This window comes from Poeciliopsis prolifica, unplaced genomic scaffold (assembly GCF_027474105.1).
Source record: "Poeciliopsis prolifica strain line A6 unplaced genomic scaffold, Auburn_PproV2 SCAFFOLD008, whole genome shotgun sequence".
Taxonomy (NCBI): Eukaryota; Metazoa; Chordata; class Actinopteri; order Cyprinodontiformes; family Poeciliidae; genus Poeciliopsis; species Poeciliopsis prolifica.
Window position 1 is genome coordinate 7894932 of NW_026562383.1, and position 25212 is coordinate 7920143.

The following is a 25212-nucleotide window of genomic DNA, read 5'->3' on the forward strand; positions in this document are numbered from 1 at the left end:
AACTACACAACCCAATGAGACGATACCTGCTAGCGGCGTCCAGGCATGTAATATGTAAAACTTATGAATATAAAAATAAAAACAAAATGGAGGATACATACAGCGCCAATAAATACTATTCACTCTTACCTTTTTTAAAAATATATATTTATCTTTCAAAGAATATATAAAAAAAAAACATATAAAACTGATTTCTCACAAAAAAGACAAATGTAATATAAATTTAATAATGTAAATAAATCAAAACTATTCAACAGAGGTCCAGCCATCTGGTGCTAGAGAAAAGGAGATAATCTTGACTGAGTTTACAGTATTCTTGACTACCCTTACAGCAAATTAGAGAAGAAGGTTACAAAAAGTATAAATCAGGGGATGGCTGCAAAAGAAAACCAACTGCTGGGGAAGGAACATCTCGAGCAGTTCAGCTAAATCCATTGTCAAGAAATGGAATAAGTTAAATATTTTTGATTTAGTTGTCATTATTTTGTAAAAAAAAAAAAAAAAAATCAGTTTCAGATTTGGTGTTCCAGATTTTTTAGAAATTTATTTTGTCAATAAAAAGTTGATTATGATTGGTTTGTAAAAGCATAAACATCCAATGCTATATTCTGATATGCCCTGTATATCTGTACCTCCAATTTTTAGAAAAATTAAATAAAGTCAGGTTGTGATTATTTGCAAGTAAGCTTATATTGTTTCAGAGCAGAGTAACAGACTGCTCACACTGAAAGGTAATTGTGTTAATGATAATATAAGAGTTATTAGGAGCTTCACTTTTAATAAAGTATTTTTGTACTGGAATTTCTCATGTATCTTTAACTCTTTGATCTCAAGAGTCTCTTGTACTTCCACTGTCCCAATTTGGCATTTTGAATGCCATTTTTGTACTTTAAGACTTTCTTACCACAAGGGCTTTACTCTTATCGACAAGGCTGCAAACAGATCACTCTGCAAACTGACACAGACAAGACACATAGTTTTAAATGAAATGTCCTGAAACAGTAACTTTGTCTATAAATTTCATTTTATAAAACAGACTCAGTAAAAGAGAGAAACACCTAATAAGTTTGATGCCGTAAGTTCTGATGCGAGTTGAAATGTTCCATCATAGTTCAGTTTTAGCTTTACACTCTGTCCTTTTGGCATGATATTTTTTCAACCCCGAGTGTTCAGATACAGCCGACGCGTCATTTCTCTCTTAAATTCTCTTGACTTTGATGTCCCCGCGGACCAAATGGACATTGTTCAGTCTTCATGTGTCTCTCTGTGTCCCCATCAATGCTTTTATTTCTGATGTGTAGATCAGAAATTTAGGAAACCATCTCCTCAGATGTTGATTTGTCTTTTTCAACGTCTCACTTCCCTTCTCGTCCTCCATCGGTTGGCCATTTGACAGAAATGTGGTACGGCTTCAGCTCCTCCTCTGACACGGAGTCGGGCGCGTGGCTCATGAGGTCGTGACCCCGGAATGACTTCGGGAAGGCAATGACATCACGAATGCTGGAAGCTCCGACCAAAATAGAGACCAAGCGATCCAAACCTATGGGGGCACGGTAAACGAGTCAGCAAACCGGCTGCAAGTTAGCTAAAAAAGACAAAACTCTGCCTGTAAAAATATACAAAAAATTTTTTTGGCAAACAAAACGCTTTCTGAATTTAAACAGTTTCATAAAAAAAAAAAAGCCTTAGCAGCTGTTCTACGCTTGAATTGATCTCCCAATTTAATAAAAATTTGGACTTCGCAAACATACCTTTACTCTGTGTAATTTCTTTTACATTGAGTCCTCCTGACTTCATATTTTATGAATTTCCCTAAAATGACTTTAACATCTCTTACATAATGGGATATTTGTAACATAACAGTTATGACCATGTAAACTGCTAAAAATTGTAATTTTCACCAGAGAGACACATTTATCAAAGTACATGACAAAATTATTAACCTTTGGGAATTGCCATGTTATGTTGAGGTTATGTCATGACCAACTAAAACATCTAATTACTCTGGTATAACATTTTAGACAAGAAAAAAAAGATTTTTTTCTGTCCTTTAGAGTCATTTTAAAGAAAGCTGAACACTTTTTGATTAATATCCAGATCAGAGGGTCTAAAGTGTCTAATTTTAAGGTAAAATTCAGCTTTTCCCATAATTTCTTTTTACTGATTTTATTGTTTGTGCTGCTCAACTCTTGTCCTGCTTTTAGTGTGTTAAACCAGTTGAAGCCATACGATGTTTCAAATGGCGCCCTCTGGTGGCTCTAATGTTAATCTCCAGGCATGAGCTGAGTTACCCAGAGCGATGCCTCCATGAGGTGGCGCTCCAGAGTCTAGAGCCTCCAGCAGATGGGAAAGGAGACCGGGATCCTCCTGTCAAAGGAAAAGTAAACAATTAGTTATGACATATATGAGCCAATATTAATTTCTCTCTTTATTAAGTAAGGAAAGCTAACCTTCAGGATGTTCTTTAAGACATGAAGCTGCTCTGAGGCTTTATGGATCCGGATAGAACCTCCTCCAATCTCACTGCCATTCAGTACCAGGTCATAATGCTGCCCTCGCACCTACAAAGCACCAAAACTCCACACTGATTATGGCCTGTGCAATATATTATTTTCCACAAGGGCAACTATTTTTGAAAAAAGATATAATCACCTTGTGTGGCTCTGTGAAGAGCAACTCTCTGTCCTCCGGTCGGGGAGCAGTGAACGGATGATGAGCGGACTCCAACTCCTCGGGTTTATCTTCTTTTGGTAAGAAAAGAGGGAAGTCCACCACCCACAGGAAGTTGAAAGCATCCGGGTCGCGAACCGAAAAGCCATGAGCCTCTAGGAGCTGTGCTGCCTTAAGGCGAAGGCTGCCGAGCATCGGGCGCTGACAGCAGGGCGAAAGGGAGTTTCAAAGAGCGTTTTTAGCTGTTCAGTTTGTCTTACAGAAAAGACCGTACCACAGCGTGGAGCGAGCCGGCTGCCAGTAGCAGCAGGTCTCCTGGTCCGGCTTCAGTCTTCCTCAGCAGATCCTCTGTGACGGAGACGGGCATCAGCTTCTTCAGGGTAGACTTTAACATGCCGTCTTCTCTGACCAACACCAGACTCAGCTCCTTTATAGGAAATTATATTTAGAAAAAAAAAAGGCCTAATAGATGATTGACTTTAGATGAGGAAGTTGTTGAGTGGAAGGAATAGCTTCTGGTGTTTATCTTGCTAATGATTTGAACAGGAAATGCAGATTTGGAAAAGGTTTTGGGATCTCAAAGACTATCTAGGACTTAGTAACAATTGAAATGTAAACATTAAAAAGCTTTATTTGATAAAAATGAAAGAAAATATGAGCCTACCTGTCCAAATTGACTCTTGGCTGCTTGCTTCAATTCCTCTAAATCTTTCCCAGTGAAAAGTTTCTTTCAGCAGACACAGAACAACCATAAATAAAAGCAAAATCGGCACAAATGACATATCAGCATACACACATTGATATTATAATAAAACAAGTCTTATTTGAATTACATGTTCTGTAATCTTTTCTTTATTGAATTAAATCCTGAACTGTGTAGCACAGAAGAGCATTTTAATCGTATAAATAATATAAATATTCCTACAGCTCCACTGGGGATACGTATGGCCTGAACCGAGCCTTCTGATTGGCTGAGAGCTGATCTGAGGAATTCAATCTGAGTGGAGGAGAAAACATCACTGATGTCTGTCAGCTGGGGAAGAAAGAAGACAGAGAAAAATACATGAGAATAATATAAACACATTCTTAATTGCCTCCATCTTTCGTCTGGTTAAACACAATTTAGGCTTGATTAAGTCACCTGCGCCCCAGATTTTTGATAAATCCGAAATTCTGTAAATATGCAATCTATTGGTAATCCACGTTAAGGTTCATCTAAGCCACAAGCAATCACCCACCTTCATGCCAAATCTAGTGTCCGGTTTGTCCACGCCGTAGTCTCTCATCGCTTCATCATACGTCATCGCCTGGAAAGGGACCTTTAGAGAGCCTTTCTCTGCTGGCCAGGAATACTGCAGCAAACCCTCCACCAACGATAAAATGCCGGCCTGGTCCACAAAAGACATTTCTATGTCCACCTGGAGCGGTCAGCGAGAAGATCCTATAGGTTAGCCGCTCCTTGTTAAATACTGACATATTTCACGTTTTGTCACATTCAAACAACAAATCTTTGGGTTTATTTTCCTAGGATGGCATATGACACACTAACTCAGTGATGTAGAGTAACTTGTAGAAGTTACATTTGTGTGAGACGTTAAAACGAGCAAACATCTGACACCTTCACAGAACAGGCCGAGCATCCTGCTGCTGCATCCCACCTGAGTGAACTCTGGCTGCCGGTCTGGTTTGGAGCCTTCGTCTCTGTAACATCGAGCCACCTGGAAGTACCTAACCACACCAAACAAAGAGTCGACATTTGTATTTAGGAAGTAGGAAACAATTCAAGCACGATGGGATTTTAACTTCACCCATCTTCCCCATTCTGTATTTTTTTTTTTTACCAGATTTAACAAATACAAAAGACATCTGAAGTAAAGAACAAGCAAACAGATTGTGGCTGAATTATAAATGCACAAAAAATAACAAAGCTGCTCATAAAATAAAGTAGCTCAACAATTTCCTATTGTTGGACATCTTTCAGTGAGCATTTTTCTCTTATCTAGCAAAGCAATGACTGATTATTTAAATGTATAATAAGCTACATGTTAATGAGATTTAAATCAAGCTCGACATTTTCCTGTTACAAAACCTTCATGTTGATAAAATGCCTTTGCAGTCAGATTTTTTTTATTTGTTTTTGTTTTTTTACAAGTAATTACAATTATTTTAAAGCAGAAAAAGCATTTACTCAGACCTCCTGTTCTTGATTGATGATTTAAGCTCGATTACATCCGCTGTGTTAGAACAGGGATAAGCTGAAAGCGTATGAACAAACATCAAAGTCAGGGAACAACAATATTCAATTCTCCTTCCATCTGTGATTTTGGTTAAAGTTCTGCTAAATGTTGCACTGCTGCAAATAAAAAGTTTGAGAGCGGGGAGGTTTCCTTCCACATTAAAGGAACAGTGAGCTGGTCACTCACCGGTCCACTCCAGCCACCATCAGCAGCTGCTTAAACTGCTGCGGACTCTGAGGCAGAGAGTAAAACAGGCCCGGCTCCCTGGAGGGAACGATGAACTCTTTGGCGCCCTGAAACAAAAACGCGAGATTCTCATCAGACACGTTTAGATGTTGAGTTTCAAAAAGTGACACACACTTTTGCCACAATAACATTTCAAGCTTTTCTAAATGATTTGTTTTAAAGAAAAATATGCAGTCCAGTTGAACTTTTATAACATTTTGCCAGCAACAAAAATGTCAGTGTATTTAGAGGGATTTTCTGAGCTACTCCAACACAAAGTGTTGTAATTCACTAACAGTGAATTAGTAGGAAAATGATACGATAAGGACCTTCTTACCCCGGGTGTTCTTTTGAATAAAGTAGGTGTTTCAACATCCACAAAACCTACATAAAGGAGAGGGGAAAAAACAATAAAACTACACAGAATTGAGGTCAAATTTGAAAGAGAATAACTAAACAGAAACAAGTGAACTTCACTGTCCGTACCGTGCACATTACAGAGATACTCTCTCATCTTCATCACCAGCTGAGATCTCAGTCTGAGATTCTTCTGCATCTGCGACGACCTCAAGTCCAGGTAGCGGTGCCGCATCCGCAACGACTCAGACTTCTGCACCACCCGACAGACATTTTCAAAAGTCACTCTAGTTTTATGAATAAAAGCTTACTCATTGGTTGAACGAGACACTTACTTTGACAGAGTCTTTTATCTCAAAAGGCAGCTTCTGGCACGTGTTGAAGACTTCCACATTTTCCGCCAGCACCTCTACGTCTCCTGTTGGCATCGCCTGGCGTAAAGGCAACGAGATGAGAAGTCAGGCCCATCTAGAGAAAAATGGCTGCTTTGATGCAGGTTTGCAGGACATATCTGAAAAAACATCTCATGGTCTAACTGTGCTGCTTATGAGCGCTGATTTCCTAAACTTCTTCTGCTTAGGGATTTGTGTGAAACTCACTCTTAGTGCAAACACTCCTGCAGCCATTTGATACATTTGATCGATCTGTTTTTAATGTTTATCTGGAAATCACAGTAAAACAGCGGTGACAGCCAAAGGTGACATCATTCGAGGACTTAAATATTTTTCTTCCTCTCAATCAACTCTCAGCAAAAAATACATAAAAAGTGGTGTAAAGTACATATTTATTCAAAAACATATATTTTTAAAGAATACTCAATTTCCCCATAAAAAATCTTACAAAAAATTAATTTAACAAACAATATAACTTGATAACACGCTCAAACCTTGTTCTCCTGCCCGTCTGGTCTTCTTCTGACTGTTCCTGTAACTTTGATGACTGACTCAACAGAGAGATCACACAGCGCTGCTTTGACGCTGATGGCAGACTAAAATGGGAAAAATAAAATAAAATCTTACGTTTAGGGTGGGGCTTCTAATCATACATTTTCTGTATTATTTGTTTTTCCAGTGACATCAGCAACTTTTGACAGCTGAATTGAATTTCTTACGTCTTCCTGGGGGATTAGAAGTTGAGTCAAACCACTGAAATCTCGCAGGATGACAAACAGATCTTGTCTGTGGTAAGCAGGGAGAAATTATTACATTTTCTTCAAACACTTGATCAGTGAAATTGTCTAAAATAATTGTGTTAGAATAGAAGAACATTATTTATTGTCACTTGAGAAGTTTAATAACGGTTTCTAATTTTAGTTTTGATAGAATTTGTTGACATATAATATTTGGTCTATTTCTGATGTTTGATTTTTTTTGTTACTCTGTTCAGGTAGACATGAAGTGGAGAAAAAAGCAACCAAAAAAAGCGAGGAACACATCAGAATCATGCCCTCACGCCCAAATCTGATCAACATTTTACCACCAAAAGAAAAATGAACAAAAATGTTTCATTGTTTTATTGCTAAAGAAAAGATTAGAGCTTTCTTTATACTTTCACTTCACAATAATGCACCACTTTGTTCTGGAGTACCATATAAAGATCACACAAAAAATGAACTAACGTTAAGGCTGAAAAGGTTAAACAGTAAGAAAACGAAGAGCTGCTGATAGAGAATAAAACCTGAGATATTGGACCCATCCACACAGAGTGACCTTTTCTCCTACATGATGTGACCTCAGCTCTCCACAAGTGTGAGTCCTGAACGACAGGGTGCTGGGACCTGGCGACACGACAGTAAACAAGTTTCAGGCATTACCGTAAATCGACTCAGTCAACACTGTCATTAATGAAGTACCTGTGGAGGCAGAGGGAGGCACGTGGAGTCTGTTGGAGCTGCTCAGCTGTCTGGCCGGTGCTCTACACACCAGGTGTCTTCCACCTGACGCCCGGTGAGCCCACACAGCGCGAGCTCCGAGTCCCGTCAGGACCCTCTGAAGCAGAAACCTGCATTTTGCTGCCATTTCTGACCAACCCAGGGACCTCAAACCATACGGTCACCTGTCAAACTATGGGGATCACTGGCGTCCCGTCGGAGTGTCCGTCTGTTTAAAGCAGGCTGCAAATGTCTTACCCGTTTGCAGACATGCTAACATCACGTGAATAAACGTGACATGAAGAAACGCTGCGCTGCCGCGGACACTTTTCTCTCCTACCCCTAGTTCCGCGTTTCACTCGTCTTCTCTACTCATGTGGACGGGTTTATCTTATCCCAGTCGGTACAGTCCATTCATGTAAGAATGAGGCTTACGTGAACGGAGGTGACGTCACGACGCAAGACTGAACGACTCAATCGACGAAACATTCGATTGAAGTAAAAAAATAATAATAATAATTAAAAAATGTTATGTGTTTATTTATTTATTCATTAAAACGGTTAAATTCTTTATTTTTATTCATTTATTTTAATTTTTTTACTTGATTCAAGAGGTTTGGCATTATTATAAGCGATTCCATAGGGGCATACATATAATATGACACTTGGCCACATATAATGTGACACTTGGCCACCTTTGAAAACTGTAGAAAAAACTGGGAGTTGATGTTACAGATACAGTAATTTACCACAAGTGAGTGCTATGATTAAGTATCATCATACCTACAGTCAGAAAAGTATTTTTTAGAACAACTGGAATTGTGACAAATAAAGTTGGATGAAAATCTTTCTTTTTCTATATTAGAAAAATAAACATTGGTAGAACATGAAATAAAATATAGGGAAAATCTTGACAACAGTAGGTATTATTACATGTATTTAGTTTTGAGTGGTATATTTTTTAAAGAAATGGCAGAAAGTAAAAAAAAAAAGTGAAACTGTAAGGTACAGCAAAATAAACAACAAAAAGCATTGAAGTCAGTTTTTTAAGTGTACCGATGAGGGCGCTGACGTGTCATATCTGAAACTTTTGTCGAAGAAGAAGAAGAAGAAGAAGAGGGCGCTGCCAGAGTTTTTTGTTTGTTGTCTTTTTTTCCTGCAGTCACCTGATCCAGTTTGCAGATCGAGCTGCAGATCGAGCTGCAGGTGAGCCGACATGATGATGAGAGCCATCAGAGTCAGTGAGTTTGGAGCCCCGTCGGTCCTCAGGCTGTGCTCCGACGTCCCTGTCCCTCCACCGGGACACAGACAGGTGAGACACCACGCTCTGAAGGCGAGTCGGGTCAAAGTTCACCCGGCCAGGTGGCCGGACGTCTGGCCGTGGAGGAGCTGCAAAGAGGCTCTTTGTTTTGTTTCTCTGGGTTTTTTTTTTTTTCGTGCAAACGCAAGTCTAACCTCACCGATATTTTTGTGAAACATCCTTTCAGCAGTTTGTCTTTCCTGCTGTGATTAATGATTGATAAGTAATAAACGTAACTAGGTTCACGTCTCTTGGAGGATGGGGTCAAAGTGCAAAACTGAAACAAAATTGTCATCGTCCACTTGTTTGCATCCCGAAGAAAAGTGGGATGATGCCAATATTTCAAAATCAGGCAAGCTATCATACTACATTTCACGATGCTTGTTTAGATTTTCTTGGCAATAGTTTGGATAATCTGACAAATTTCCCATCATGACTTTGCTCAAATCATAATTTATTATCCCGATCTTTGTGAAAACACACAATTAAGTTTCATATTCATTCACACCCCCGGCAGATTAAAGGTTACAGTCTTTTACTATGAATCTGAATTTGTGGAGGAGCTAAAGATTAGGGTCATGGCAAGGAGACCCTCCCCCATCAGATATTCAGAGCTCATCCAAACCATGAATCATCAGTAGAAAGATGCTGGAAGCTGGTCAGTAATCATAAGGAGGGTTTGACTGACGCAATGCCAATAAAGATTTTTTCATTGATTATAAGGGGAAAGTGTGAATCATTTTTGTCATTTCTTCAAATCAATTGTAATTAGACAAACACATGTTTGTTTCCACAATCAATTTGCAGTTGCTTTTTCTTTTTATAGAAGCCTCTCTCATTTTCTATCAGAAACTTCTTGGTTGAATACAAATAACTTTAAATACATCTAGACTTTAACATTAAAGAAAAATGTGTGTAATAGATTTGGGCGGGGGGCGGGAAACAAAAACTTGTATTAATTCCAACTTATTTAGGATCTTTGTGATGCAGGTACTGATCCGTGTCCGTGCCTGTGGAGTGAACCCCGTGGAAACGTACATCCGATCCGGGTCTCACGCCCGGAAGCCCACTCTGCCGTACACACCGGGCTCAGATGTAGCCGGGGTGGTGGACGCAGTCGGAGAGGGAGTCACTGCAGTAAAGGTGGGTCACAGTAAAACACACACTCCTCACAGCACACACAATTAAAGTCATGGAAAATGTAGGATATCCTGCTATACAGCCTGTTCTTTCTTAGAAACCCTAATCTTTTCTTACATTTTCTCTGGGAAAAAATATTTAACAACAGCGTTAGCCTTGTTTTACACTAAACGTGTCAATGATTTGTTTTCTAGATGGAAAAAAAAAAGTTAGCACTTTACATTAATAGATCATTTTACACCCTTAAACATATCCTGTTTCTTCGCTGACAGCGGTCATCTGTTAGACCTTTACCAAATCGGCCCCAGAGATGGTCCACACACATCACGCGATTGTGTTTTCCAGGCAGGCGATCGCGTCTTCACCACCGCCGCTCAGTCCGGAGGTTACGCGGAGTATGCTGTAGCAGCGGACGACTGTGTCCACAAGCTGCCTGATGCGCTGGAGTTCACACAGGGAGCAGCCATAGGCATTCCTTATTTCACCGCCTACAGAGCCCTAGTTCACAAGTAAGACCGTCACAGGAGAGGAATTACTCAGAGTTTAAACCAAAGGTCTGCACATGGTACAGTTATAAACCATCATACAGGGGGACAGAAACTATGAAAGACTTTCCAGAAAACTGTGGAAAACATGGATTATGAAAGCATCTTTAATACTTGTCTCTTTGGGCTCATTTGGCTATGTTCTGTGGAACTGTTTTTGCAGAACCATTTGTTCTTTACATAATGTTGCAAAAAAAGAATAATTCAGATCATAACTTTAAAAAAGAAAGAAAGTGAGATTTCGGGCTACAGCCGTCTGAAAAAGAAGCCAGAAAAACTGAGTTTGGCAAACAGACTGGTACAGCTGTTTCTGCACATGGAGTAACACTTCCCTCTGGTGGAAAGTATCTTTGCAGCATCATTCTGAAACGTCCACCTGCAGAAACTTTCAACATCTTTTCAATTCAGTTTAATTAGATAAGAGCACCAATGCACAACAGATAAACCACAATTCAATCACACATACATCCTGTTCCTAATTTGATTTACTACAACAACCAAAAAGAAAATGATCTAAAATTAGTTAGCCGCACCAATAAAAACTAATGTCATAGAAGTTAATTCAGTAATAAGAGTTGCATGAAAAAATAATATCACATTTGTAGTTTCATCCAACCTTGGGAACATTTTGCAGCACAACATGATGATTTGATGAGAAGGTTAGCTTTAGTTTTTGGTGTTTTGTTGTGTGCTGCAGAGCTCACGCCAAAGCTGGAGAGACGGTCCTCATCCACGGAGCCAGTGGAGGGGTGAGAGCAGCTCCAGGTTTTCGGTGTGAATGCAACTGCGGCTGTCAGTGAGGGCTGTTTGGTTCTGTGACAGAGCTCAAGAAGGTCCAAGAATGCCTGAGACAGACAGAAAGACAACTCAGATTCTGAACTAAGAAGCATCACATCATGTTGCAAAAGTTGTTCATACGGTGAAAAACGAAGCAAAAAAGTATAACTATTATCAGATCAGTAATTTGCTTTGTACCATGTAACAATTTCCATTTTTAAATTTTTAATTGTCAGGAAGGATTACGACAAAATCTAAAAGAAATTTGTCTGCATCTGGGTCAGTTGCCTGTGCCGCATGAATCCTTTTTGAGTTGTGGTCGGGGATCGCACAAAGTCAGTCCAAATGGACCCGGGCCACACTGTAGGTTTTGGGGGGGTTTTCTTCGTTTGAGAAGTGGAATAAATATTACTTGCCCTTATATTAGCCAGCTGTATTTCCTTCCAAGCTTTCAAGAAAAAGAAACCGTCTTCCTGATGTGTTTATTTATTTACTTTTGTGATCAATTAAAAAGAAGCAAAGCAAAACTTACTTTTAGCTTTTGTGCCCATAATCTGCTGACTTCAGCTGTTTGTTCCTATTGTTAACTTTAAGTCAGCATATCACGAAGCATGACCACGGAAACAAACGTGTTTGCGTGTTTCTATTTTTGCTGTTGCCATGCAGGTTGTAATGCGACACTATAATAATGTTTCTAATGCATCCAACAGGTGGGTGTGGCAGCGTGCCAGCTGTCCCGCGCTCTGGGCCTCAGGGTGCTGGGGACGGCGGGGACAGCAGAAGGGATGAAGTTGGCCCTCGGCAACGGCGCGCACTGTGCCTTTAATCATCGAGAGAAGGGATACACAGACAGAATCATGGTACCGACATGAAGCAACGCCGACAGGAACTACTTCCTTGTCTCTTCTGGTTTTGCTTGTTTTGTCCTCACTCCGATTTTTCAGATCATTGAATGTTGTAGTTTCACAAGAGACAGCTGCGGAGACATCGTGTCCCGCTGCTCCGTGTCCTGCTCATTGAGGCCCGATGGACGGTTTTTCAATGTGAAGATTTTGCTGAAGGTTATGCCGCAGCATCTAAATCTAAATCTTCCACAGAGTCAAAATGCAACATTTCTTTTTAGTCGTCTGGGGTTCTCGCTCATTTAAGGCCGTTTTTTCCCTCCGTGTGCTTCTTGATCGTCAATCATTCAAACGTTACTCATAGAGACTTTTCAATCACTTAATTGTATCACAAATAGTTTTACTGTGAAATTTATTAAACAAGCAGGAACATATTTGTGACCTGGGTGAGCTAGCGATGGGTTGTCGATTAATTCTGGTCAGGCAAAGGTTCTCCACTCTTCCATGCATTAGTGGGTAGTGGTCCTTAATGTTCTTACATGTTTTTTTTATTAATTATCATTTACTTCTTGTTAAGTGATATTGTCATTTTTACAGGTCAGGCAATAAGTGGGCCAATAAAATGAATCAAACAAGTGTTTAATTAAAGTTAATTCATAATTTAATAAAAAGATAAATAATATTTTCATACAGAGCGAAGTTGGTTTGTATTTTTTTTTCGTCTTAAGAAATTAAATAATAACTTGAACATTTTTATTTGCTCAGGTTGTTTTTTCCAGATATAAAAATTAGTTTGATGATCTGAACCACCTAAGTGTGGCAAAAAATAATAAAAAAAAAAGTGTTTGAAGGGTCAAATACTTATTTTTCATCTTTCCTGCACTACAAGTGTAACAGAAACATTGGATTGGGTGTTTTGCGCTCCAGGAGGCCACAGACGGTCGAGGCGTGGATGTGATAGTGGAGATGCTTTCCAACGTCAACCTCGGCAAAGACCTCCAGCTGCTGGCGTACGGAGGACGAGTCACGGTCTGTACGACGTCAGTCTTCTTCGTCGGTGTTAAAAAAAAAAAAAAGGTCATTCTCCGATTGCTCTAAATGTGGCCAACTTTACTTTGTGTGTGAGAGTGAGAGTGGCTCTGCTCTTTCTCTCTCCTGGAGGTTGTCGGTTCGAGAGGCTCCATAGAGATCAACCCCAGAGACACCATGGCCAAAGAGAGCAGCATCATAGGAGTGGCCCTTTTCTCCTCCACACCGGTACACAACAACGTCCTTAACTAAAAGCTCCCACCCGCTGTGGCCGCATCTAACAGGCTGCACTTCTCTTAACAACACTGTGTGCTCAGATCAGTAATGCTTCCTCTGTCCGCCGTCAGGAGGAGAAGAGGGAGTGTGCAGCGCTGCTGTTTGCGGGGATGGAGGCCGGCTGGCTGCGGCCGGTCGTCGGCCCCCAGTACCCGCTGGAGAAGGCTGCCCAGGCTCACCATGACATCATCGAGTGCCCCGGGGCATCTGGGAAAATTGTTCTGACGATGTAACATGTTGGACATTGAGTGAGGGGTCGATATTGGAGTTAATTTGGTTAATTAGGATTATAACCGTTCGCAACTAGAGACAATACAACTACATCAGACTAGTAGAAAAAAAACAGTTTTAAAATGGAAATGTGTGTTTAATACAGGCTTAATGGTCAATATAACAAACAAGCCTCATCAAAATTCGTCTTCTACTTTATTGAATGTGACTGTATGTGATTGCAACCTGCCAAAACGTAAAAAAAAATCAAGAAGTTTGAACACCTACAAGACACTGTCCATTTTTATTTCAACTTAAATTACATTTGATTGAGACTTTGATTATTCAAGCTATTTTATCTCGGTTGAAAGCCGTTTTATACACTGTAACTAACAAGTTAATGATAAATTAGACTAATAAGACAAACAGGCTTTCTGCAGATTTGTTCTGAACTTGTCACACACGACTGACGCTCAAATACAAGTCAGCATTCGGTGCAACGTTCAAGACTGAGTCAGACAGGACACCTGTGTTTCTCAGGTGACACGAAGCTCTACTGAGCATGCTCAGACAGTGACCAGGTAACCCAAGATCAACACACCGAACATGGTTAGGAGTTTTAATTCAGCTGTCGTGGAGCAGGATGGGAACGCGGCACGGCGAGCGGTCATCAGCAGGGAGGGAATCTTTGGGTTTTGATTAAAAAGGTAAGGATCTGCAAAAATAACCCAAACACTAATCTTTATTGGCTTTAGTAATGGAGTAGATGGCTCACACACACACACAAACCCCTCTCCCCCTATTTTTTTATATTTATATGTCGTATATAAGAGCAGAAACCGCTTGAGCTTTTTTTTTTTTTAGATATAGTGTTCTTCTTAGTTAAAAAACTGAAATGTTTCATGTTTTTTGGCTGAATTGTTAATGTTGTCACTGAGATCATGTCTGTGTCTCTTTAAATCTGACAACTTGTCGCTAAACTAAACCTAATCAACAAAAACTGTTTTCAGGCTTTCAGAAAGCCTGCTGTGAGCAAAACCTGAACGTTGCATTTGCTTCTAATAAACATGACATAAACGTAAAGATTATTAACTGAGGAGGTTCCAGAACTTGTCTTATTGTTGGAAATTTTAATTCTTGTTTGTAAAGTGGAAAATAACTAATCAGCTAAATAAAATTTGTTTTTATTTGATGAAAGATAGGAAATAAAATACTTCTTGGCTGAGATATGTCATCTAGGTCACCAAAGACCAGTAATTTTTCAATCTGATTTCAAATGTGAATTCACTTCCTGTTTGAGATTTGCTGAAAAAGAAAAGAAGACAAAAAGAACAAAAACAGACAATTCTGCCTCCTGTGAGCTTTTGAAGTGCTTTCAGGCAACATGAAGACAGGAAGTTGATTTTTAGATGCCCCAAAAACCCACAAGACTGAGAGACGCATACAAAGGTCTACATTACAGGAAATGACAAAAATAAAATAACATTTTTAAAAAGTGGCAAAGCTGCAGAACAGCCACCGAGCTCAGCCCAAACCGGCCGTAGATTGCCCACAAATACAAATCCAACCACATATTTGCATACAACTAAACCCCAAATTATTCATATCCTTAGCACATTTCTGAAGATTACTTTCATTCAAACTAAGAAGTTTGTTTCTGATAGTAAAAGATAAGATAAAACAATATGAAAAGATCCATACATTCTGAAAGAAAATAGATCCTGGGTTTATTAACATTTTATAAAATGAAATAAAATAAAAGTTCCTTTCATAATTACTCCTTTCTCAATAACCAATGGGAAAATCTTTAGGCCCACTACAGCAAGCAAACTCTTCTTGCAATTGCTGACCAGCATTTTGCACATTTTCACAGTTTTTTTTAAAGATTTCAACTTTGAAGATGAGCTCTAGTCATTTGAAGCTGGAAGGCCTCCTGGACGTCACCCGAATCTTTTAACTCCTTCCACAGGTTCGAGCAGATTCAGGTTCGGACTCTGGCTCAGAAACTTTGACCGAGGTTTGCTTCAAACACATTAGTCAAATAAACGATTACTCTACAACCTGCTGCTGGAAGGGGTCTGTAGAAATTCGGGCTTAACTTTAAAAGAAGAAAAAAATGGGGTTGTGTGCAGAGGCCAAAAAAGATGATAACTATAACGTTCTTTTAATAAATAAATGCGTCACGAACGTTGCGAGAAAAATCTGGAACATAATCGCCCGATGTATGATTTTCTCTTGTTTCCCTTTTTGAAACTCTTGTCATGTTTTGGCAGCATGCTCTGGATCATCATCATGCTGAGACCAGGCGTCATCCTGTCAGCCTGTGTTTTTGCTCATTCCCAGCTAAATCTTCAACGTGTCCCCTCAACATGTGGTATTTATCATTTTCACAGCTCCTTATACAGTAATCCTACATGTGCACATCATGGTCAGAGCTTTGCATTACAGAGTGCTTTTTATGACCCCCATCTGATGCACGTAAATATATTTTGGACCTATTTTTACCAATTAGACATAATTAACAACAGTTTCTTCCCTCCACCCACCATATTAGAAAATTATAGAGCTCGTAAACAGTTTTCTGAGTTTCTTTGGTATTTCCTCTACATGTGCAGCTGAGGTGCTGACATGCAGATGTGGGCCCAGTCCGCTTTTCAGTTTAATCACCTAATTGTTTGTTTACACTTCCTTGACAGAAATGGGCAGCAGATGAGAATAATAATATGATGGGGCCATTTATTCTTTCAGTAAACTGAGGTAAAACTTGAACTATTTTCTAACTTGATTTTGCATGTTCCTATGATGACTCTTTTTGCAGGAATCTGGATAAACACATTTGAAAATGTTTCTCTAGTCTTCCAGATAAAAAATAAAGAAGATGCGAACACGGGGTCGATGTAAACGTCAACCATCACAAATATTTTGTTTAATTAAAATTCAATTAAATCTGATTCACTTTAGTTCAGCTTCGATTCAAAACCTCTTCATTTGTCCTTAAAGGGAAATTAGATGTCATGACTCATGTCATCCAAGCACCTTTAAATAAGTTGTTAAGGATAGGAGGTAACGCTAGGTAGCAGTCAGTCTCGGGTCAACGTTAAATAGGCCTCTGACTGAAGACTGTTGCTGTCTTTTTGTCATAACAGCACAAAATCCAGGCACCAGAGATGATATCTCACCGTTACATGTCTTTATTGACACTATCTGTTGCAGGCAAGCACTGCTGATCCACGTCGTTTGCTTTGGCTGCTCCTCTTTAAGTCCCTGCTTGGCTGTACGATCAGAAAGTCGGGCAAAGAGACTTTGGAGTCGGGGATGTGTCCCTTAAGCATTGTGTTTGACGGAAGACATGCTTTACATTTTCTCTTTCTCTCTCTGCTCTTCAGTCCATGAAGCCTCCTTGTTTACTCCTCAGGTATCTCAGGTAATATTTGAGCTTCGAGGTTGTAGTCAGCTGCTCCCAGGTTGTAAAAACAGTGCAAATGTTCCCACACTGTTATGCATTACAACTACTGTCTGAAAGGGGGGGGGGAAGGTGATTGTAAAAGGTTCTTCCAGTTGCACAGCATTCAAAACAAAAGAGGGAATAATTATTCAAACCTGCAATGCCTCAACCAAGAAGAAAAAATAAATAAAATTAAGAAAAAAGAACAAATCAGAACTGACGCAGCAGAGCTACTCCAACATGCTGCTGTCATCAGTGCTTCTAGAAAATGAAAATAAATAGACTACAAGTTTTTAACCATTTAGAAGCTCCTTTTGTGATTTTGATCTGGAACATCCAACTGTGTTCAAGTTGTAAACATCTGCATGTATAAGTTCATGTGAAGTTTGAGGATTTGGTCAAATGCAATCTTTATGATTCCACTTGTACCACAGGCATCAAAGCTAACACCATGTTTGGCAGCTGGACATCATGATGTTCCTGTTCCTAATTTTGGTGAAATTGCTCAATTTTTGTTTCCTCTGGTCATAAAGCATTAAATTCAGAAAGCATTTCACCTGGACACACCAACATACTGAGTTTTGAAGTGTGTGTTTTTTTCTCAGTGTATGTTGAGGTGAAACTTCATCGCTGTTCATGGTCATGTTCTCGGTTTTTGATCAATGTGATCCTTGGTGGTTGCTAGATTTTCTTTTTTGTTCAAAATGTATGAATTTTGCTTAAAAGTTAAATTTTGACCAAAAACCAACCAATCTGAATGAAGACCGATCATATTTTAGTCAAAATGATGCCATGATTTTCAACTTGCTCAATAATATTTAATATTAAATGGGCTTATGTCCATATTGGAGACTGAATGTATGCTTTTAAAAATGTGTGGATGAGAAAATTTTTTTTGTTAATTTAAAATTCAAAACATTAACAAAACAAAAAGTATATTAAATAATCTGTTTTATACTCATTCCATTCACTATGAAATCTATGCCAAACAGTGAATCTGCTAACCTCTGACTGACTCTGAGTCAGTAAAGCTGTTCAGGTTTTTATCTGAGGATCAAATACATTTCTTGTGGTGCAAAGATGTTGCTCTGCCATAAAGAAAGCCATCTTTTTTTTTTTCCTGTGGTTGTTCTGATGGCCGATTCCGGTAAGAGTCTGTACTCCAGCCTAACACAAACTTGTTTCATGACAGACGGCTCGAGGGAAATACAGCCCGATGGCAGAAACCCGATAGGCCTCACGCTGCCTCAGTGTTTGGCCGTCAACCATCACTCAGCATCTTGTTTGTCTGCCTAGCAACAAAACAGAAACCTTCTCAGACCATGCGCTCCTGCTTGGATGTTTAAATGCTGGATTTGAATATTCAAATCTTAGTTAGAAATGCATGCACAACTGCAGTGTCACACACAAAACTTAAGGCTACATCATCTTCCAAAGTTTAAGCAAATACTTTGTTGGTTTTAATCCGCTTTCGTCATTGGGTTTATTTTCAAGATATTCTGCTCTCTTACTTGTGCAAAGACGTCATTTTCGGGTTCTCATGATGTGCTTTCAGATTAAACACGATGGCGACAATAACCAAGCTGCATCGGGTGACAGCCACGTGGAAGAGATGCTGCCTCATCATCATGTCGCATCTTCTGTAGCACACCATGACCTGTGAGAACTCGGTTTGCTCGGTGACTGTATTCACAGCAACAGGTCGTGAAGTTCTGCTGAAAACAAAGCAGATTTCTGAATTTGTGTCCAGGTGTTTTGCTGATGTTCCTGCTGCCAGCCATCGAAGCCCAGCGTGTTCCAGTGTGTCCCGTTTCCTGTGCGGTCTGCTCTGAGGACGCAGTCATCTGTCAAAGGCTTGCCAACATCATTCGTACGACTCACGTCGTTTCTTTCGCAAGTGTCCTCCTGTTTCAGAGAAGTGTGTGTCTGCTACCGCTGTGTGTGTGTGTGTGTGTGTGTGTTATTGAGCAGATGCTGCAGACTCGACCCAGGCTCTGCTGCTAACTGAGGGCTCCATCTCTGCGGTCCAGCCGGCCTCGCTGTCTGACCTCAGGAACATCACAGTTATAGGTCAGTACAAAACGCGGATGGGTTGGATGCACAGACATCAGCTTGCAAAAACAGTCATACTCTTGGAGCATGTTTCTTTTACATTTTGTCTCACTGCAATCACAAACTTCAACGTGGAGGGGTTTTACAGAAGCCAAGTAGTGCATAATTATGAAGTGAAGGGAGAAATCATACCTGGTTTGAGATTTTCTTCATTAATAAACAACAGAAAAATGTGGAGGCTTATTGTTGTCGTTTCACTGGAAAAAAAAAAATTCAGATAGAAATATGTTGACAATAGCGATGAAAAGTCCCACCAGCAAAACGTAAGTTATGACTTTAACCTGTGCACCATTTCCCATGCTGACTCACAGATCTGGCAGAATTACGCTTTGGGGAGAAGAGAAGAGCCAGAGGACTTGAAACTTGGAAGATGTTCTTGTGTCCAGCAGGAAGCTGGCACTTAGCATACAACCAAAATCTATTCTTACATTGGAGTGATTCAATCAAAATCCAGATCTTACTCTAACTGAGAATCTGTGCTCATCAAGCCTGACTGAATTTCATTTATATTACAAAGAAGTATAGAAATGACTACTTTCTCTATTTAGTGTTGATCTGTGACACTCAATACTTATGCAGCTCATGCAGCTGAATGCTACACATTATATTTGTGTACATCAGTAATGCCAGATGCGTAAACCTTCACATCCACAGGTCTGAGTAGCAACCACATCTCGGAGCTTAGTGAAAACGCCTTCAGAAATCTGCCTCTCCTCCACACTTTGCTGTTGGACCACAACCTCCTGACCAGCCAGGCTCTGCAGGGTGGAGCGCTGATCAATCTCAGCCAGCTGGAAGTTCTTGCCCTGGGCCACAATCACATCGACATGGTGCGTGTCTTCACGAGGCAAATCAACTATGTTGTTTCATGGCGACTGGAAGCGAAGGCCGCCTTCTCGTTGGCTATAATGACACATTGCAGAGCTAAATCATCAAAGCAGTAATGTGCTCCTCTTGCTGGTGTGCAGATCCAGGCTGGCTGGTTTGCAGGCACAAAGGCTCTGCTCAGCCTGAAGCTGGAGGGAAACCTGGTCACCAGGCTGAACCCTGGATCCTTTCCTCTGAACGACTTCAGGAGTCTGGAGACTCTGGATCTTTCGGATAATTTGATAGATTTTCTAGACAGAAACAGGTAATGTGATTTTTATTGTATTAAAATTGAACCAAGGCTATATCATCTCATATGTCCGACATGTTGTGCTTTCAGCTTCAGAGGCCTGGTTAGCTTGAGGAGCCTGGATCTCTCCAGAAACCGTCTGCGTTCAGCTCCTCCTGAGGCTTTCTCCTATCTTGTGTGGCTGTCGAACCTCAACCTGGACCTAAATTCATGGAACTGCACATGCGAGCTGCTGGAGCTGGCTGCTGTCCTGACGAGCTTCGTTCAGGAGCCGGACAAGGTGCGCTTGTGCGATGTCACCATGTGAACTCATTACCTGCAACAGCAAAGACAGACCACAGGCTTCTTGAAAACCAGCATCTGTACTTCCCGTCGTCCTCAGGCGCTGTATAACGGCCGTCGGATGATGTGTGTGAGTGCAGACAACCCGGCTGTGACCACGGTGCTGGAGCTGACCGAGGCCAACTGCGTGCCGTCCAATCAGAACATCACAGTGCAGATTGAGGCGAGAGGCAGCGTGGCGCCTCAGCAGTACGCCCGAGACCTGGCCATAGCTGCAGTCATCTGCTTCCTAGGTCAGAATATTAATAGGTTCAGCTGGTTCCCCCATTGGTTCTCAGACTGTGGTAAATTGTGGCTGTAAACTTTCATTGTTTCCTGTTGTGTTTCTCTGCAGGTGGAGTCGCTTTGACCCTGCTTGCAGTCCTGATTTGTTACCACGTCTCTCAACGGAAGAAGAAGAAGAAAGAAAGCCAAAGACCGAAGGAGGAAGAGGACAAAGGCAGAACAACTGCTAACCATGTAAATCAACTCAGAGATCAGGAGAGGATGAGGGATTTTTTCTTGCAAGCCAACAGCAGTCAACAATGGAGCAAGGAGTCCATGATGCTGAATGAAAGGATGGATCACCACAGAGATACATTTAAGTCCAGAGCTGAAGAAAATGGCAGCAACGTCCATTGCCCTCATTGCAACACTAATGGGAAAATGCCGAACCAAATGAGAAAGGGTAAGTGGGTAAACGGAGGACCTGAGGCTGAAGATGTCCAGGAGAGAAGGAAATTAAGAATGATGGTGGAAGAGGAGAGAAGGAGAGGAATTATTCAACAACAAGATTACACCTGGAATGTCTCTAACAAGGTTCCTCCCCACATTGCCGACTCACCTTTTCATCTGCTGAGAGAAACGCCAGACAATCTTCCACCCTACAAGGCTGACGGTGACATGGGGAACCACAGGACTGATGATGAATCGAAGAGCAGACGTTATGAGGCTTCACACTGCAGGAACTGCCACCGGACCTCCAGACCTCCAGAGGAGAATATGACACACAGGATGCCTCACTCCAACCAAATGGACATCTATGATTTCAATGGCAAGGAAAGGAGGGAGCCGTTTAGACAGATGAACATAGGACTAAAAAGAGAGACAAAAAACGTAAAGTTTGATCTGACAAGTTCAAGAACTAATCGAGACAAGGAAAGTCTGGAGGAGGAGGAGGCAAATTCCAGAGGCAACGAGAAAAACAGCGAAAGGAGACACAAAGTCCAGTCCAGCCATTTGATGAAGGTCAAATTGAACTTAAATCCCTTGAGAAAAAGCAAAGTCCATCCGAAGAAGAAAAATGAGCACGGCCACACCAAGAGCACAAGTTCCAAGAGGAGTAAAGAGAAAAGACGGCATGGAAAAGGTGAAGGGGAGGAAGGAGAAAAGAAATCTGGTAAGAGAGCTAAGAGTAGCAGAGAGAAGAAGAGAAAGTCCTCCAAAATGGAGAAGGCAGACAAAGGAGAGCAAAAAAGCAGCACATCTAAAAGAGATAAAAGTGCAGAAGGTGACCAGGAAAAGAACCAAAACTTCTCCCAACCGCCTGACGGCACCACTGTCTCTGCACAAAACCATCAGACTCTGCAGTACCAGAGTGATGGGCTGGCATTGAGTGGGGCTCAGCTGGCTTTCCAGCATCCCTTCTCCTTCAGTCCAGCTGACAGGAATCGTACTACCAACCTTTCCTTGCTAAACTCAACTGGCTCACAGCTAACTGGAAGCTCCCTTTCTCTTCAAGCAGGGAAGGCTTTGCTTAACACCATGTCCTCAGGATCCAATCCACTGCTCACCGGTGGCCTGGTTAATCCCACTGCTCCCGGCGTAACACTCAGTGGGCTTAGCATAGCTCCAGGTGGTGCCCCAGAAAGCTTCGCCAGACAACCTGCAGTGTCGACCAGGTCCTCAAATCCTGCTCTTCTAGCCAAGATGATACAAGCCAATCCTTTACAAGCAGGTGGAAACCCCCCGGCTCCATTTCTTACCTCAACATCTGATGGTCCTGTCCTGAGTTTAGCAAACCCAGCTAATAATCCAGCTGCTTTGGGTTACAGCCAGATGCAGGTTGACAGTTCTGCATTTGTAGCAGCACCGAAGCTTGATCCAACTCACAGTCAAGACATTCAGACCGGAAAGGGACCGATTCAATCGACCACTGAGTCACAAGCCCCCTCCACTCAAGACGACCTCCCCAAACAGGATCAAGATGAGACTTCAGGGGATACCTCAGAAACTAGAGTGGAGAAAATGTCTGTCAATATGCCACCTGAGGGTGTGGCTCAAACTGAAGGACCTCAGGCAGGAGGATCAGGAGAAAGTCTGAAGGCAGACAGTATGTCTGTAATGGATCAATCAGCTCCGAGTCTGTCCATACCAGGTGAATCCTCCACAGCTGCTGGAGGGGCGGCTCTCTTGCAGCAGGAGTACCTGTCAGAAGAAGGAGGCTCCTCACCGAGGAGGAAGCTGAGGCTGGTTCTTCCAGAAAAAACATCAAACCGGCCGCCTACAGCTCTAGAGAGAAAAATCCGCTAGCAGCTCAGATCGTTGCTTCCTTTCTAAATTCAGGTGTGTAAAGATCTGAGTAAACAACAGTGAATGGAGGAAGTGCAGTTGATATTGATAAACTGTCCAAAAATATCCAATTGGTTTTGGTGGGGGAAGAGAAACCAAACCTGTGTGGTTAATATTTTCGCCTTACTGGCACTTGTAGAGAAGGTTTGAGATCCTAAAGGGCATGTGCTAAAACGCAGGAAATGTTGGCCTTTGAGTGGAAGGGATAAGACGGAAACGGTTACGGATGGTTGGCTGGTGCGACTCGTCCAGAGCTGCAGCTGTTGTGTGATCTACCTGCAGGGATGGGGCACGTCCAAAAGCAGCTCCAGCTGTTTCTCATCACTTGTTTCTTCAAAATGTCGACAATCGGCAACCTTTGCATGAAAGAAGAGGTTACAATTGTATGTTGATGATTCACGTTTTATTAGTTGTGTTTATGTCTTTATGTTTTCAGTACTCTCTCTCTACATGTATTGTCCGCCTTCTTGAATATTTAAGAGTAGTTTTATCATTGTTATTGCTGTATCCAGTTCAATAAATCATTGTTTTATAACCTGTCTCTACATTAAAGGAATTTTTTTTGAGTCACAAAGCTCTCGGTGTACAGGCGCAGTAAGGTTATGCACAAATACCCAGCTGCAGTTGGATGAAGGTATTGCCAACGGTTCAGCGATAAACAACATGAAACAATGTTTTGAAGTAATGACTGCACATCAGTGCAGCATCGACTTTATTCTCAAACACATTATTAGAATCTAAAAATAAGAAAATCTTCATGGTTGATGCCCAGAGTCCTTTCATCCGCCAAAATAAAACGCATGAATACAAAGAGATACAGAGCAACAGAGAGATGCCTATTTCCATTATCCTCAACACAAAAACAAACCTCAGTTTGATAAAAAAAAAAAAAAAAAAATAGAACATGAAAACACAGCCAACCCGGCAATAGTTACAGTTTTTTTTTTTTTTTAAATAGTCTCTGAGCACAGAGAAATAGAGATGATAAAAGAGACCATGCAAACCAGTCAGCCACTGCGCGGTCTTTTTAACACCTCACACACTCACACTTGCTTGGATCCAAATCCGTATTATCAACAGACATATGCCAGGAGGAGAAGCTGGCTTCGTACAAAGGAGTACTTCTTTTATCAACAGGAAATGTTTAACATTTTATCATTTCAGGGACTAAAATATTTCAGATTTCTTCAAGAGGACAACAAAAGTTATTTCATCTTTGACATTTATTCACATTTAAGAGCCTGGATAAACAAGCAAAGAAATCTTTAAGGGGTTCTTCCGTTTATCTTTAATAAAGCAACATAAACTGGGGTTTTAATCAATGTCTTCCCTTTTCAGTCACCCAAACCTGTGGGAGTTCGGTCAGTCATCATTTAAGCTAAGAGTCGGAGGAGGGGAACACAACTGGAGTAATATTTGGTTTATATCGTCACGTTTTTAATGCTGTGCTCTTTTGGCTTTGACTGCAAAGAAAACACAGCGACTTTCAGCTCAAAGAAAAACAAAAACAACAAAGGCTGGTTTTAAATTTTTCCATTTAACCAATTATTTTACAGCAATTTACACATGATTTACTACAGAACCTCCTGGAGCTGATTATAATCACCGTCCTCAGTAGAAACAAGAAACTGGGTGTGAAAAACTTCTGCGAAGACAGAAAATATTCAAATGTTGGGGTATGTACACCAGTCCGCACGGTTCACTGCACAGGATCTGCCCACCTCTTTTCATTCGCTCTTGTTTTCAGCAGAAATGGGAACAATTACGCAGTGAGTGATACAGCCATCAACAGATGCTTGTGCCACGTTGTAAACACTGCTATACTTTAAAGAGATAGTAGTAATATATACAAACTCATTCGGTTTTCTTCTGGTTGGGGTTTTGCTTTTCTCTTAAGTGCTGAATTCAAGGTTTAGTTCACACTGCGAGTCCATTTGTGTTTGGATATTTGATTGGGCGTTAGGTGAGATCCAGGCCCAACTCAGGGCTGGAGTTCCCGTTGTGGCAGTAGAAGGGTCCATATTTGGTGCCTTTTGTCCCGAGATTAGCTCAGATACAAAGGTTTGTCTCTCTGAAGACTTCTGGAGGAAAACAAAGAGATCAATCATCAGCTAAGAGTCATCTTTCTACCGATAAGGGCTTGCTGGTCTTTTTAAAACTTGAAAATA

The 25212-nt window shown here is 40.9% G+C and overlaps 4 protein-coding genes across 9 annotated transcripts in view; 2 read left to right on the forward strand and 2 right to left on the reverse strand.

Annotated features, from left to right (window-relative positions):
• Positions 1-267: 267 nt before the first annotated feature.
• On the reverse strand, positions 268-7847 carry dars2 (aspartyl-tRNA synthetase 2, mitochondrial). Its single transcript, XM_055033600.1, has 17 exons — positions 7342-7847; positions 7167-7266; positions 6601-6667; positions 6376-6477; positions 5825-5920; positions 5619-5742; positions 5470-5516; positions 5094-5200; positions 4329-4398; positions 3909-4088; positions 3596-3703; positions 3335-3397; positions 2945-3097; positions 2653-2871; positions 2451-2561; positions 2292-2367; positions 268-1540 (listed from the first exon to the last, which is right to left on the reverse strand). The coding sequence occupies exons 1-17, from the start codon at positions 7505-7507 to the stop codon at positions 1356-1358; spliced, it is 1974 nt and encodes a 657-aa protein (XP_054889575.1). The 5' UTR covers positions 7508-7847; the 3' UTR covers positions 268-1355.
• Positions 7353-13768, forward strand: cryz (crystallin, zeta (quinone reductase)). 2 transcript variants are annotated; one of them, XM_055033605.1, is made up of 9 exons: positions 7353-7435; positions 8522-8671; positions 9650-9802; positions 10145-10308; positions 11042-11093; positions 11832-11981; positions 12891-12992; positions 13125-13220; positions 13340-13768. In XM_055033605.1, exons 2-9 carry the CDS (start codon positions 8576-8578, stop codon positions 13499-13501), a joined length of 975 nt encoding a protein of 324 aa, XP_054889580.1. In that variant the 5' UTR covers positions 7353-7435; positions 8522-8575; the 3' UTR covers positions 13502-13768. The 2 variants fall into 2 exon arrangements, with proteins under 2 accessions (XP_054889580.1, XP_054889579.1); XM_055033604.1 differs by lacking the exon at positions 7353-7435 and having other exon boundaries at positions 8442-8671.
• A 102-nt stretch (positions 13769-13870) lies between these two features.
• On the forward strand, positions 13871-23636 carry lrrc53 (leucine rich repeat containing 53). 4 transcript variants are annotated; one of them, XM_055033596.1, is made up of 11 exons: positions 13871-14185; positions 15752-15852; positions 16865-16902; positions 18479-18582; positions 18654-18793; positions 18895-18993; positions 19690-19865; positions 20004-20167; positions 20243-20432; positions 20535-20727; positions 20829-23636. In XM_055033596.1, exons 2-11 carry the CDS (start codon positions 15753-15755, stop codon positions 23003-23005), a joined length of 3381 nt encoding a protein of 1126 aa, XP_054889571.1. In that variant the 5' UTR covers positions 13871-14185; position 15752; the 3' UTR covers positions 23006-23636. The 4 variants fall into 4 exon arrangements, with proteins under 4 accessions (XP_054889571.1, XP_054889572.1, XP_054889573.1 ...); XM_055033597.1 differs by lacking the exons at positions 15752-15852; positions 16865-16902 and having other exon boundaries at positions 20829-23634; XM_055033598.1 differs by lacking the exons at positions 13871-14185; positions 16865-16902 and having other exon boundaries at positions 15774-15852; positions 20829-23634.
• Positions 23637-23678: 42 nt separating this feature from the next.
• tox (thymocyte selection-associated high mobility group box) overlaps positions 23679-25212 on the reverse strand; it is a 55599-nt gene continuing 54065 nt past the window's right edge. The window contains exon 10 of one of the 2 annotated variants that reach the window (XM_055033602.1): positions 23679-25125. In XM_055033602.1, coding sequence (XP_054889577.1) covers positions 25089-25125 — 37 coding nt within the window. In that variant the 3' untranslated portion in view covers positions 23679-25088. The remainder of the gene's footprint in view (positions 25126-25212) is intronic. The other variant, XM_055033603.1, reaches the window with a different exon arrangement.